The 14778-nt window shown below is 43.0% G+C and overlaps 1 protein-coding gene across 2 annotated transcripts in view; it reads left to right on the top strand.

Moving 5' to 3' along the window:
• Positions 1 to 12667, top strand: part of KIT (KIT proto-oncogene, receptor tyrosine kinase) — an 88425-nt gene extending 75758 nt beyond the window's left edge. For both annotated transcript variants that reach the window (XM_047856485.1, XM_047856484.1), the window contains exons 15-21: positions 1780 to 1871; positions 2362 to 2489; positions 3547 to 3669; positions 8445 to 8556; positions 8668 to 8767; positions 9132 to 9237; positions 10341 to 12667. In XM_047856485.1, the coding sequence (XP_047712441.1) occupies positions 1780 to 1871; positions 2362 to 2489; positions 3547 to 3669; positions 8445 to 8556; positions 8668 to 8767; positions 9132 to 9237; positions 10341 to 10472 (793 nt within the window). In that variant the 3' untranslated portion in view covers positions 10473 to 12667. The remainder of the gene's footprint in view (positions 1 to 1779; positions 1872 to 2361; positions 2490 to 3546; positions 3670 to 8444; positions 8557 to 8667; positions 8768 to 9131; positions 9238 to 10340) is intronic.
• The last annotated feature ends 2111 nt before the right edge of the window (positions 12668 to 14778 follow it).

Genomic DNA, 14778 nt, shown 5'->3' with positions numbered 1-14778 from the left:
GTCATTTCATTCACCCTGTCGGGCTTGCTACTGTATTGTTGAGTTGGCTCAGTAAACTTCTTGAAAACCTTTAACAGAGTGGCAGAGAGCTCTGAACGTATCTCTGCATGTAGGTTTCTCACCATCTACCTCTGAATTATTTCTGTATACCTTGCCCTTTTTTAAAAAACTCATCATGCTATAAAAAGGCACAAAGACTAGCACATTTTTAAAAGTTCTATGGGGCGCCTGGGTGGCGCAGTCGGTTAAGCGTCCGACTTCAGCCAGGTCACGATCTCGCGGTCCGTGAGTTCGAGCCCCGCGTCAGGCTCTGGGCTGATGGCTCAGAGCCTGGAGCCTGTTTCGGATTCTGTGTCTCCCTCTCTCCCTGCCCCTCCCCCATTCATGCTCTGTCTCTCGCTGTCCCAAAAATAAATAAACGTTGAAAAAAAAATTAAAAAAATAAATAAATAAATAAATAAAAGTTCTATACCTTATTTTCATCTGTTTTATACTTAATATACTTCTGAATTTGAATGATGTGTAAGGAGCTTCAAATTCCTTTAAGGAGGACGAATGTGGCTTATCAACCAGAATAGGATTCTTCTCTGCCATACCTTGCCCGTTCTTTCCAAAGGTTGAGATCCACCATTTATGAAGGTTTCTTAGATTCACCCAGAGGCCAGCAGAAATCATACTCCTCCCTTATGCTTTATACTTCTGAAATTGTGTATTAGATTTCTCCTCTGCCTTTTATTCACTCTGACCCCCTGCATTTTGAGATGGCAAGACGTTGTCTTTCGAACTTGACTCCAGGCCCTCAAGAAGACCTCAGCAAATATTATTGGTGGACGGTTACCTCTTAAAGCCCTTTTCTGTACCTGCCCTGGCTAAAGTGTTAAACCCCAGGCGAAGGCTTTTTGTTTTATTTTTATTTTTTAGCCCAGTAAATTTGGGTAGTGTCAGGTGGTAGTAAAATGCAGTACAAACCACCTTTGGTTAGTTTCTCCAGAACATATGCTCTTTGTATAAATAAATGAGCCACTTTGCCATATTTCTAAAAACCTTAGCCCCATAGATATTTTTCAACTTTCTGAAATAATGGCCTAAATTGTTCAATCCGACGTGGTGTTCTTTGTGCACTGGGATCCCATATGGGACTGGAACCACCAGCATAATCTGAAGGAGATTGTTGTCACAGTGTTTCTATGCTAATCAGAAGCAGGAAGTACTAGAAATCTTGAAGACTTTCCAGCCAAATGTTGCAGATTCAAGAGGTCCAGATGGTTCAGAAAATCATCCAAATTATTGGTGTTTATCTGAACTAAACTTGGTTTTTTTAAAACCTTCTTCCATCAGTCGCTATATGTTAACGATCCCTGCCTTCCCCCCATAACACATCTCAGAAGTTCTTGCCCTTTGTGTCTTGTCTCTTTCATCTTGTCTCTTGGGGCTAATTGAGAGAGTTTAAGGGGATGGGGGTTAATTTTGTTTACTCTCTGTTTCCTCATTAAATCCCTGGTGTCAAGAGATGGGGAATTTCTAATCCGAATCCCATCTACGATTGAACACAAAACATGCCGTCTCATTCCTGGGGATTGGACCCTAATGTTGAATATTAAAATCTCCTGTCTTATGGACAAGATTTTCTTCACTCAGACTTGGCAGTACTTTCTTTGAACAAAATCAGCCTGTTCTGTAAAGAAGGGAATGAGGGGATAGAGCCTGCCCCGTGGGTACTCCCCTTTTCCCCCTTTTGTTCAGTCATGATTTGATGGATGGATATTTCCTCTCTCCCAGCAACGATAGTACGAATGAATACATGGACATGAAACCCGGAGTTTCTTATGTCGTGCCAACCAAGGCAGACAAAAGGAGATCTGCCAGGATAGGTGGGTACCTTTTTCATTTCGAGAGGATTTCTCATACTGCTATGAAATATAATACCATGCCCCATAGTGACTGGTTCCCCGTTATAGTAGCCCCCAATAACAGTGCCAATGTTGAATGGCAGTTAAGGGTTCCAAGTGGGTTTTGGGGTCAGAGCATTTGTTACTGTGTATGCGCATCTTACTGCATGTATGAAAATATATGTGTATCAAATATGTATTTTGCATGTCAAAATGTATCAGATACATGTTTTATATATCAAAAACATGAGATTTTTGTATTAATTCACGATCCTGCTCCCCCGAGGCCCCAGGTGATGAATAGTAACTTTGTGCTTGAGCACTTCCGTTTCCTCAGCACCGGGGAGATGACCTGCCTGCACGTTCACATCAGTCCCTTCGTTACCAGCCCTTTGGTATCCCTGTTGTCACCATCTTCTGTTTTCCTTGCTTTGAGGTTTAATTGCTAACAAAGTCCTTCTCCTCCTAACAGGCTCATACATAGAAAGAGATGTGACTCCCGCCATCATGGAGGACGATGAGTTGGCTCTAGACCTGGAGGACTTGCTGAGCTTCTCGTACCAGGTGGCCAAGGGCATGGCATTCCTCGCCTCGAAGAATGTGAGTGGGCGTGGTTCCCGGGAAAGCACTCCCACACCAACCCCCCCAGCCCCAAGCCCCACTTTGGAGCCATAGTTCGAATGCACGGTGTCATTTTAAAGTGCAGTAACCCAAAACAGAGGAGATTTCGTTTCTTCATATTCCAACTGCTGTCTTTTTGGAATTCCTGGTCTCATTTATAAGCTTTAAAGTGCAAGCCTGTCTAAATGAGCTTTCTATGAATATTTTTTTTTATGCATTGAATTCATTTAAAAACTTTGGCTTTTAGGATACGGGAGCTGCTCTTAGAAAATAGAGAGAATGATTTCATCAGCAAAAGGAAGGGGTACCTCATGCAGTTGCAATGCTTGGTGAAGCACATACTTGGGCTTTATTGAAGTTGGACCTCAAATATTGTATGGTTTATGAAGTGTGGGGGAATAAAGGAGTCAGAATGATAAGCATTTGGGGAAAAGATGGGGATGGGAAGAGAATGATAGGATCAAAACAAGGAACAGAGTCTCTGGAAGGGTGAGGGGGTGCCCTAGCAAATGGGACTGGCAGACTAGGAGGAGGTAACAGATCCTCCCCGTAAGTGTCACTGGTGACATTTCCAAACAATTACCAAACTAAAAGAGGATGTAGGATGGCTGAAATAAAGAGCCTCTTCCCTGTGTCCTTGGGAGACATCAAATTGAAGTTGCAAACACATTTCAGAAACTCTATAAAAGGACATTCAAAAAGAAGCATGCAAAATGAGTTTTCAGTTTAAAAAGTATGATGTGACTATTTATAATGTATTTTCCTGTGAATGGAAAGCAGTCCTAAGAGGAAGAAAATGTATTCGAGTTGGTTTTGAAAGCGATTGTAGTAATTAAGGTCCTAACGATGCGAAACACACATCATTCAGAGCGTAATTTAGATGTTTATTTTTGGTGCACCGAATAGTTTCAGTGCGAAGCCAAGTTACTGGACCTGTGTGACAGAAGCAGCATCCTAACGTGGCACGTAGTTTTCATTCTTGAGGAGTTTAAAATAAATGTAAATGGTTTTCTTTTCTCTCCCACTCTCCTAATAGTGTATTCACAGAGACTTGGCTGCTAGAAATATCCTCCTTACTCATGGTCGAATCACAAAGATTTGTGATTTTGGTCTAGCCAGAGACATCAAGAATGATTCTAATTATGTGGTCAAAGGAAACGTAAGTACCCGCTCTCTGCTTGACAGTCCAATGAAGGATGTTAGTCTCAAGTTTTTCTAAGAATTGCTTTTTATGAGTTTCGTAATGCAAATCCTACCTTTGAGATAGCATGCATTTTAGCAGTCAAATTAAGTGTCCTTCAGCAAAATTTGCATGGTATGCTGAACATTACTACAACTAACATTCCGATAATAGAATTCCTAATTCTAATTGTGTAATTATGGGGCATGTGAAGGAAACAGAAATAGCCTTAATTTTCATTATAGCCTGAGAATAGCAATGAACTCTGTTTTGTTCAAGTGAAACAAATGTGGGCCTGAAGGTCACAGCGGGGGAATTTTATCTGGAGATTGACATGCTATGTGAAAAAGATTAAAATCTAAGGTTATGTTCAGAATTAGGTATGTAGAATGTTGGATCTTATAACCAATAGAGAGCATATTAAATAGTTTCATAAGTAATCATGGACTTATAGAACATAGTGATTTTAGTTCAGAGTGCTTTATTTCGTTGCCAATTTTCATTGTATCCTGAGAACAACCCCTGGGTTGTTAGAATGCAATGTCTTCACTCTTTCAGAGTTGGAGAAACTAAAGCTCAGTATGTTTTATATGTTTTAGTAATAAGCATCACTGATTCTGAGATGACACAGGTCGGTTAAAGGCTGAATCCAGAACCCACGATCTACAAAGCAGCATCCCGTTAGTGTGGGAAGCCATATAGTCCCGTGTATATATTCTTCTGCATCTCTTTCCTAGGCCTGTTTCCCCAGCCCAGATTTATTCCTGATGGTAGCTGTGTGTGTGCCTTAGGATAATGAAATATTTTGTCCTGCGTTACTGTGGCCATCTCTATGGGTAGGCTGTACTTGGCTTGGCTTTACAGAAGTGTTTCTGGCTTTCCTTCCTGATCAAGGCATGTGTTTCTAATAAATCGCTTCTGACGCTGCACTTCATTATTCCGAGGGTTAATGAAACCAAGTTCTCTCCATCCCGGTGCATGCACTACTGGAAGAAAGAATGAGAGGTAGTCCCCGATCCAGGCCTTGGAATATTGACAGAAGGGCAAGAGGAGGAAGACGGCAGTTTCTGGACTGCCGTTGCCGAGCTCGAATCTGGTTCCATCATTTAATGGCTCTGTGATGTTTGGCAAGAATTACCCGGGGCCTCTCAACCTTGCTTCTTTTTCTCTTCTTGGGAAATGATACTGTCACCTGACTCATCAAGTTGTTAGGAGGGTTAAATGAGTGAATCTAGGCGAAGTGCTTAGAACTTTACAGAATTCAGGTGCGTTGCAGCCAATATGCACGTGGCGCTCGTTCTTCTGACTGTTCTTTATAGATGTCTTATGTGGGATATAAATAATCATGACAGGGGCGCCTGGGTGGCGCAGTCGGTTAAGCGTCCGACTTCAGCCAGGTCACGATCTCACGGTCCGTGGGTTCGAGCCCCGCGTCGGGCTCTGGGCTGATGGCTCAGACCCTGGAGCCTGCTTCCGATTCTGTGTCTCCCTCTCTCTCTGCCCCTCCCCCGTTCATGCTCTGTCTCTCTCTGTCCCAAAAATAAATAAACGTTGAAAAAAAAAATTAAATAATCATGACAGTGGTTATGCTGCACCTTCTTTTAATAGCTTGTGATTGGTTCACGACCTGTAATGAACAAGGATGGGTTAGGTCCCACCAGGCTTCTAGATTGTGGGCTCCAGCTCAAGTCTGTTGTACGAACCAATTACAGATCTCTCTTCACCAGGCTCCTGGGCAAGGAGGATTTATGGGACAAGTTAAAAGCAGGGAAACTCCCACAACCTGTTACTGCCTCAGATTTGCTACATCATAGTCATGTGACATCTCCCCGTGTCAGCTTCTCAGCAAGTTCTTCCATTCCTCGTAGGTTCTTCGTCATATTTCTGCGGGTGAAGCCAGCGGATACCTTGTCAGAACATTGTCTTAAATGCATAAAATAAAACCTATAGGATTACCAAGAAAAGCAGTTAAATTGGAATATAGTTATCAAAATATTAAAAAAGGATATTTTTTGACATCAGTACGCGTGTTTCTTTGTTACACAGAATAACCTGTTCTAGCCGTGGGTCTAAAAACTGATTTCAAAGTGGTGATGAATGTAAACACTAATCATGATGGAGGTGTCTGCAGTGACTGTTGGTGATGGAATCACAGGACCTGCTGACATTACTGGGCTTTATTGCTTTCATCCAGAACTTAAGGAAATGCTAAACTTCATTTAGAAGTTAGTGAAAATAAGAATGTATGGCATTTTTTTTTCTTTTTTTTTCAACGATTATTTATTTTGGGGACAGAGAGAGACAGAGCATGAACGGGGGAGGGGCAGAGAGAGAGGGAGACACAGAATCGGAAACAGGCTCCAGGCTCTGAGCCATCAGCCCAGAGCCCGACGCGGGGCTCGAACTCACGGACCGCGAGATCGTGACCTGGCTGAAGTCGGACGCTTAACCGACTGCGCCACCCAGGTGCCCCGGTTTTTGTTTTTTAAAAAAGACACTTTAATTCCAAGAATCACAACTATAGCCTTATTTAAAACAGCAAAAGTTAACAAAAATGCAACTGAGATCTAGTAAGATTTAGGAACCTATGGGTAACTTAGTTTCCATAATAGTGTTGCTCTCACCTTCTCAGAGCAGGGTTTTTTATTTTTTATTTTTTTTTCAACGTTTTTTTATTTATTTTTGGGACAGAGAGAGACAGAGCATGAACGGGGGAGGGGCAGAGAGAGAGGGAGACACAGAATCGGAAACAGGCTCCAGGCTCTGAGCCATCAGCCCAGAGCCTGATGCGGGGCTCGAACTCACGGACCGTGAGATCGTGACCTGGCTGAAGTCGGACGCTTAACCGACTGCGCCACCCAGGTTCCCCTGGCATTTTTTTTTCCCCTTCCAAGTCCACAGGTCCCTGAGTTCAGGACACCTTCAATCTCAGGTTAAAGCTCCCTGTAGGAACTTAGGTATAGAATCTGGGAGGGGATACTGGAAGGTGTCCTTCCTTCCTCCCTTCCATCCTTCCTTCCTTTTCTTTCTTTTTCTCTGTCTCTTTTTCTGTCTCTTTTTTCTCTTTTTCTTTTTCTCTCTTCCTTTCTTCCTCTTCTTTCCTTCTTCCCTTCCTTTTTCTTTCCTTTCTCTTTCTTCCTTCTTTCTTTTTTCTTTTCTTTTCTTTTCTTTTCTTTTCTTTTCTTTTCTTTTCCTTTCCTTTCCTTTCCTTTCCTTTCCTTCTTCCTTTCTTTTCTTCTTCCTTAATTTCTTTTCTTTTCTTTTCTTTTCTTTTCTTTTCTTTTCTTTTCTTTTCTTTTCTTTTCTTTTCTCATTCCTGCTGGCTAAAATAACTTTAACACTAGAAAAACAAAATTGTCTTCCCAGTTTCAATCCTGAATGGATTAAGAGAAGGACTGAGTTAGCTTTTTGTGGTAGATTAAGATCCAGGAATCCAGAATGTCTGTAAGAGCAATAGTCCCAGCAAGTCTGACTCGATTTTAGCAGAGAGAGTTCAGGATGTGAAGTTCAGCTGTTGAATGTAAAGACCAATCTGCCTCTTGCCACCTTGGAATAGTCCTAGTCACCATGAGCCGCCCCTGTTTATTGTGTGCTCGCTTGTGCAAGGCAATCGTTTAGAGATTGGTCCTTCGGCAGTACTGTGGTAAGCACTTTTGCCTACGTGATCTCATTTAACCCACCAAACACCCCGTGAAATATGAAGTATTATTTTTGCTTTCTAGCAGACTATATTGAGATTGTCTTTTTAAATTTTTTTTTTTAACGTTTATTTATTTTTGAGATAGAGACAGAGCATGAACAGGGGAGGGGCAGAGAGAGAGGAAGACACAGAATCCGAAACGGGCTCCAGGCTCTGAGCGGTCAGCACAGAGCCCGACACGGGGCTCGAACTCACGGACCGTGAGATCATGACCTGAGCCGAAGTTGGACGCCTGACCGACTGAGCCGCCCAGGCGCCCCGAGATTGTCTTCTAATTACAGATAATTGTGACCTTCCCAGTGTATTCCTGAAGGATGGTTTGGGTTTCATAGGACAGAAAACCCAAAAGAAAAGTAAAAGAAGTGTAGTAGCCGCAGGCCACGGCTGGTGTAGAGGTTCTGTGAAGCACTCAGGACCAAATCCTTTTACCCTTCCATTTTCTTACATCTCTGGTGTAGCCCTCCTGTTCTTGGCCCAAGGTGGCCACTGGATAGCCAGCCACCACAATCGGAAGGCAGGGTGGCGGAGGGATGAGAAGGGAAAGAGCAAAGGGCACATGCCAGCCGTCTTTTAAGAAGGTCTTCCTATAGTTGCCGTATCATACCTACAACCTAGTGTCCAGACTTGAGTCGCATGGCTACACCAAGCTGCAAAGGAGCTGGGAAATGTCGTTTTTATTGTGGGAGGCCATGTTTCTATCAAGGAAAAGGGAAAACACATTCAGTGGTAACTCACAGACCTCTGTTACTCAAGGCCAGTGGCGGAGCCAGGATTTGAACCCATGTGTCTGCCTCTGACGGCTGTGCTCTTACCCACCATGCTGTATTGACTCAATGTCCCGCTTTTGAAAATGGGGATAGGATCGTGTGAGCCCCCAGTTTCAGAGGTAGTAGGAGTCATCTGAGGTCCTAGGGGAGAAGGCTTTTGTGAGATGGCGGGCAGTCAACTTCTCACCCTCACCCCCTCAGCAGGAGCAATGTCTACAGGAATTTTTTTTTTTTTTTTTTTTAGCTTCTTAATTAACTTGGCCGAATCTGTTGTGCTTCCATTACAGGCTCGGCTACCTGTGAAGTGGATGGCACCTGAAAGCATTTTCAACTGTGTGTACACATTTGAAAGTGATGTCTGGTCCTATGGGATTTTTCTGTGGGAGCTGTTCTCTTTAGGTAAAATGCCTTGCCAAAGGCACCTTGGTTAGACTCAGCATCTTCTTTAAGGTTTGTCAGTGTCCTGCTTGCTTATTAGTAACACTGATTTGCAAACTGTTTGTGCCTCAGGAAGCAGCCCCTACCCTGGAATGCCAGTCGACTCTAAGTTCTACAAGATGATCAAGGAAGGGTTCCGAATGCTCAGCCCTGAGCACGCACCTGCTGAAATGTAAGAGCTGACACGTTTTCCTTCAGATAGTGCTTCCCCTTTTATTTTCCTTTACGAAGATAGAAACCCAGATGTTAAGGGTTTTCACTGGTACGGTTTGAAATGTCAATGTCACCTGGTTCCTTTTTAGGACATCTTGATCAAATGTCATTTTTGTAGCTTATTTTCATAATCTCTTGTCACCAAATATGCGGAAAGTTTCTGCCACCTTTCACATATACGGTGTTTTATTTCATCACACACGTGCCATTCAGTATGTCCGTTTGCACGGCCCTGGAATTTGAGATTGTCACATGGCATACACCGTGAGAAGCCAGGTTAATGGCATTGGGGGGGTGATAGAAAATGGCTTTCTGCTTTGCAGGTATGACATAATGAAGACTTGCTGGGATGCTGATCCCCTGAAAAGGCCAACATTCAAGCAGATCGTGCAGCTAATCGAGAAGCAGATTTCAGATAGCACCAATCATGTGAGTTCCCTCTGGCCAGGCGTAGAACCTCCTTCCTTTTTCTTGGTTCCAGATGCACCCTTCTGAGGCTCTGGGGGTGAAGACCTTTATTCATCCCTTCTCTCCTTGGCTTAGGTGACAAACTGGGCTTTGGGCAGCCACGTAAAGCAATGGAAACAGTTCTTTCTGCCCGGCTCTCCTTTCTGAGCCTAAACACATGAGATGAGGAGGAAAAAGAGTGGAGGGCTTTGCATGCAGAAATGTGGAAGCGGAACGTTCCATAAGGATGCGCCGTGTTTCCTCCCCCACCCCAAGTGCCGGTCATGGGGTCGGCGTGTTCTCTGTGTCACGTGTCATGGCCCTTCAGCCTTTGGACAGTGGGGGTAATGTGAACTAGAATGAAGGCATAGAAAAGACAGCTTGTTACTGCAGTGAAATAGACCTTCTGCTCAAACAAGCATAGCCAGAAAATGGTAGCTAGCTGTCATGCCCACAAGCCATATAGAATGAAGAGCTGTTTGAAGTTGGGAGATCCCTCCCAGTGATTTGGGGAGGGGGGGCGTTCAAAACTCAAATCCATTATTTCTTCTCCTGCTCTTAAGGAAGAATTCGTGATCCTTACTACAACTCGGATTTATTTAAGCTGCTTTTTTTTAATGGATCGTGGCTCGGAGCTACCTTTTCTAAGAGCACACCACTGATATTTTTGGGTTAAAGCTTGCTTTTCCGGGTGTCCGAGCAGATTTCAAATACAACAGCATTTCCCACCCCTGGAAGGGCCACCGATTTCCCAGCAAATGACATCAGCCATTGGGTTCATCACTGGCCGCAGAGGTTTATAAAGCTTTTTAATAGGTTAGATGATACTTGTTCCCAGATGCGTCCCAGCACATTTTTTTGCCATCACTTTTTAGTATCAGACCTGGGGGGAAATGAGGGCTAAAACAAAGCTTGTGTTTCCTTTTGTCAATAGGATTGGGGTTTTGGCTGTGAAAGTCTTGTAAGTCTCCTCCCTTTAAAAGGCCTTGTAAGTTATTTGCGATCCCGAAGCCCAAATGGGCCCCTTTGTCGTCGTGTTCGTGGTGTAGGGACTGGCGTGTTAACTGTGGGCTTGTTTTCCACAGATTTATTCCAACTTAGCAAACTGCAGCCCGAACCGGGAGCGCCCCACAGCGGTGGACCATTGTGTGCGGATCAATTCTGTGGGCAGCAGCACATCTTCTACCCAACCTCTGCTGGTCCACGAGGATGCCTGAAGCAGGAGGAGCGCCGGGGTCTCCCCAGCGAGAACGATCCCTCTTCTTTTGGTTCCTATCCTGGTTATTTCGGTCCCCCTTCAACTCGCATCCTGTTCCAGGGTAGAGGACACCCCGCTGTAATCCCGTCTTTACAAGCACACTTTAGTGGCCAATGATTTTTGTCATCAGCCACCACGCTATTGTAAGGGTTCGAACTGCACGTATCCCCGATAACGAGGCAGCCCCCATTAACGAAAACAAAACAAAAACAAAATGCAGACTTGGAGCAAGGGAGGGTGGGATGGGCCACACACCCTGGGGCCTCTCCAAGGCTTCTCCACTTTCTGTTTGAAGAGCAGAGTTGATAGTTTATTTGAATAAATGGCAGTAGTCGCCTTTGGGCCTCATAACCATCCATAATGATACGATGACGCAGCAAGATTAGAAGCTGAAACCTGATCTCTTGATGTGGACAAATGGAATGTTATTAGAACAAAGGGCAGAAGTCTATGAATATCTGGGCTTAAGAAATCTAGGATTTCGTGCTGAGGAATGAGACATAGGCCATGGAAAAATGCTCCCCGAGCAGGAACATAAGACTCGCTGCTGGGCATGAGCCTTTGTACTACTGACCTGGTCTGTAAATAGAGTTCGCTGTTAGGGCGCTGAATCGGAGAGAAGGCCTCCCCAGCCAGCATTTGTATATACTCATCTATAAATTGTACATGTTCATATATTGAGGAGAGAAAACCCACAGGATGTAGTTTCTGGATATGACCCTGGCTCAAGTCTGCTGTGTGTAGAAATAGATTAAGGGCCAGACAAATTGGAAAGAAACAGTGCTTTTTTTTTTTTTAAGAAGAAAAAAACCATAATTGCCAAGCACAATCTTAACAAAGATCTCCTTTTGTAGCCTATGAACTTACTCTGCAGATGCTCCAGAACAAGCCTACCAGCTTCAGAATGGCATTGTGCTCAATGGATGGGATGCCATTTGAGAAAGTGACTGACTGACTGCATGACTCCCTCGGGAGTGACAAAACAGTGCTGTTTTAGTTTGGATCCTTCTGTAGCCAGACATTAAGTTTAGATTCGGCCTCCTCTGCAGGCATATCCTGGACGCCGGGCCAGTACCTATGTGAGTGTGTGTGTGTGTGTGTGTGCGCGCGTGTGTGTATGCTTGTAGACAAATATTTTGGGGGGTATTCTTGCCTTGAGCCCAAGAGGGTCCTTCAACACTCAAGAAGCAGCTTGGCCTTCATCATCAGTACTGCTCTTGCTTCTCTTCACCCAGCTGTCCAGAGGAGCTTCCCGAAAGCTTACATAGCAGCCATGTAAGAAGCAGAGTGCTTGAGTACTTATTTATTTGCAATCCACCAACACTTAAAGCACTCTGGTGTTTATATACTCAACATACTGTAACCGTTCCTTAGACGTAAGGCTACTCTCCCGCTGAAACATATTTAAATTGTACCCTTTGGGCTGTAGCCTGGATATTATTCTTAGAGTTGACTTTTTTTTTTTTTTTTTTAATAACTCCCTGCCCAACCGTCAGAGGTCCCTGTGTATGCGGCCATGTTTGTTTGTTGTCTCGCGAGATTCAGGTATGCCGCCTTCACGGTTCCCCCTCCTGGGTCCCTTAGACTACATTTAGAGAACTGTGGTCGTTTAGCTGGAAGTAACCATTTGCACTGGAGTTCTATACTCTCGCACCTTTCCAAAGGTAACAGGTTTTGGGGTTTTGTTATCACGTAAGAGATTGTCGCTATTTGCCATACTTTGTCAGAGAATTTCCTTTGTGTTTCTATTGACTTTGATCATAATAAGATAAGTGGCTGTTGATTGTGGGTGTCTAGGTACTTCAGGGGCACTTCACTGAGAGTTTTGTCTTGGATATTCTTGAAAGTTTATATTTTTATAGTTGTTTTTTTTTCTTTCCACATTGGATGTTTCTTTGCAGTGGCTTAATGTTTGAAATTATTTTATGGCTTTTTTTTTGTAAATATTGAAATGTAGCAATAATGTCTTTTGAATAATTCCCCAGCCCATGAGTCCTTGAAAATATTTTTTATATATACAGTAACTTTATGTGTAAATATGTGCGCGGTGCAAGTTTAAAGGATGTTGATGTTCCATGTGTTTTTTTCCTGGTGTATTGTCCAACTATTGACAGTTCTGAAGAATTCTAATAAAAATGTACATATATAAATCAAGTGGAACTTTTTTTTATTATTTTTTCAAGCTTAGTGAAACTCAGCTTCAAAGTGTTAAAGGGCATTCAGCCTGACGTTAGAAAATTTGTACCTAGGGGTGCCTGGGTGGCCTGGTCGGTTAAGCATCTGACTCTTGATTTCGGTTCAGGTCACAATCTCACGGTTCATGGGATCAAGCTCTGTGTTGGGTTCTGTGATTCTCTCTCTCTCCCTCTCTCTCTGCCCCTCTCTCATGCTTGATCTCTCTCTCAAAATAAACAAACATTAAAAAAAAAGTTTATACCTAGTGTGCGTAAGATACAACCGAGGCCATCAGATCACTGGGGTTTATATACTTGAAGATTCCACAAACACTTATTAAGAATTTAGTATGTGCTATATTTTCTCATTTTATTTTTACAACCCAAGGTCTCCATTTTATTTTATTTTATTTTATTTTATTTTATTTTATTTTATAATTTTTATTTTATATTTTATTTTATTTTTATTTTATTTACTTATATTTTAATTTACATCCAAGTTAGCATATAGTGCAATCATGATTTCAGGAGTAGATCCCAGTGATTCATCCCCTATGTATAACATCCAGTGCTCCTCTCAACAAGTGTCTCCCTTAATGCCCCTTACCCATTTAGCCCATTCCCCCCACCCATAACCCCTCCAGCAACCCTCAGTGTGTTCTCTGTATTTAAGAGTCTCTTATGTTTTGTCCCCCTACTTGTTTTTATATTATTTTTGCTTCCCTTCCCTTATGTTCATCTGTTTTGTATCTTAAGCGAAGTCTATGATATTTGTCTTTCTCTGACTAATTCTGCTTAGCATTATGCCTTCCAGTTCGATCCACGTAGTTGCAAATGGCAAGATTTCCTTCTTTTTGATTGCTGAGTAGTACTCCATTGTCTATATATACATCTTCTTTATCCATTCATCTGCTGGTGGACATTTGGGCTCTTTCCATATTTTGGTTGTTGTCAGCGCTGCTACCTACATTTGCACTACTAGGTATATATCCAAGGGGTACAGGTGTGCTGTTTCAAAGGGGCACATACACCCCACAGTCTCCATTTAAATTGAAAAATACGTATATGAAACATTTTTTTTTTAATTTTTTTTCAACGTTTATTTATTTTTGGGACAGAGAGAGACAGAGCATGAACGGGGGAGGGGCAGAGAGAGAGGGAGACACAGAATCGGAAACAGGCTCCAGGCTCTGAGCCATCAGCCCAGAGCCTGACGCGGGGCTCGAACTCACGGACCGCAAGATCGTGACCTGGCTGAAGTCGGACGCTTAACCGACTGCGCCACCCAGGCGCCCCTGAAACATTTTGAGAATACTACACATTGCTACAATTATTATTAGGTTGACTTGTGTGAAATGACCAATTTTGTAGGCAAAATGATGGTGAAACAGCGACAGTGTTGTGTGGTCCAGTCTAATATAACTGGCTTGTTTCCTCCTAAAAGAGATTGTCGAAAAATTAACGTGAACTGTAAAGTAATTCACAGGGTTGACGAGGCATCCCAAGAAAGTGGTTTGTGTTCTTGTTGGCTTGGATTTTGAAGAGAGGTTATTCTGTTGTGATATGTTCATGCTCCACCCTTCGACCTTATTCTCACTTGCTTCTGGAACATTAAGTTCTGTCACTTGCTTGGAGGAAGCTGATTTGTGGCAGGTGGTTGGGTACTGTCTTGTGGCCAGAACATCTTTTGTGATCAGGAAGTTCCGTCCAGAATCTCCACAGGGCCCGAGAGTCCTCCCAGCCTGAAACAAAGAACAACCACTAACCACGCGATCTTACTAAAAATGGCTTAGGCACATAAAAGATCATCAGTTTTGATTTTCTTTATTGACACGGCATCTATACCTATAGTAGAACCTCCAGAAAGGAAAGGGGAGAGGGCTGAAAGGTGACTGTAAAGAAGAGGAATCCTCTTAAAATCAGGAGGGAATTGTGTGGCTAGGACACATCAATAGTCTGAAATACAGACCCACATTTCTGTCCAGCATTTTCCACTATTACAGGAATGAAAGCTGGTTGACCACACAACAAAGGAGTCCTTTCTTTCTGAATGTTTTCAGTGTCACTTAGACTTTTTCATGTGTGTGTAAT

This window comes from Prionailurus viverrinus, chromosome B1, assembly GCF_022837055.1.
Source record: "Prionailurus viverrinus isolate Anna chromosome B1, UM_Priviv_1.0, whole genome shotgun sequence".
Lineage (NCBI taxonomy): Eukaryota > Metazoa > Chordata > Mammalia > Carnivora > Felidae > Prionailurus > Prionailurus viverrinus.
This window is presented reverse-complemented; position numbering and strand designations above follow the sequence as displayed.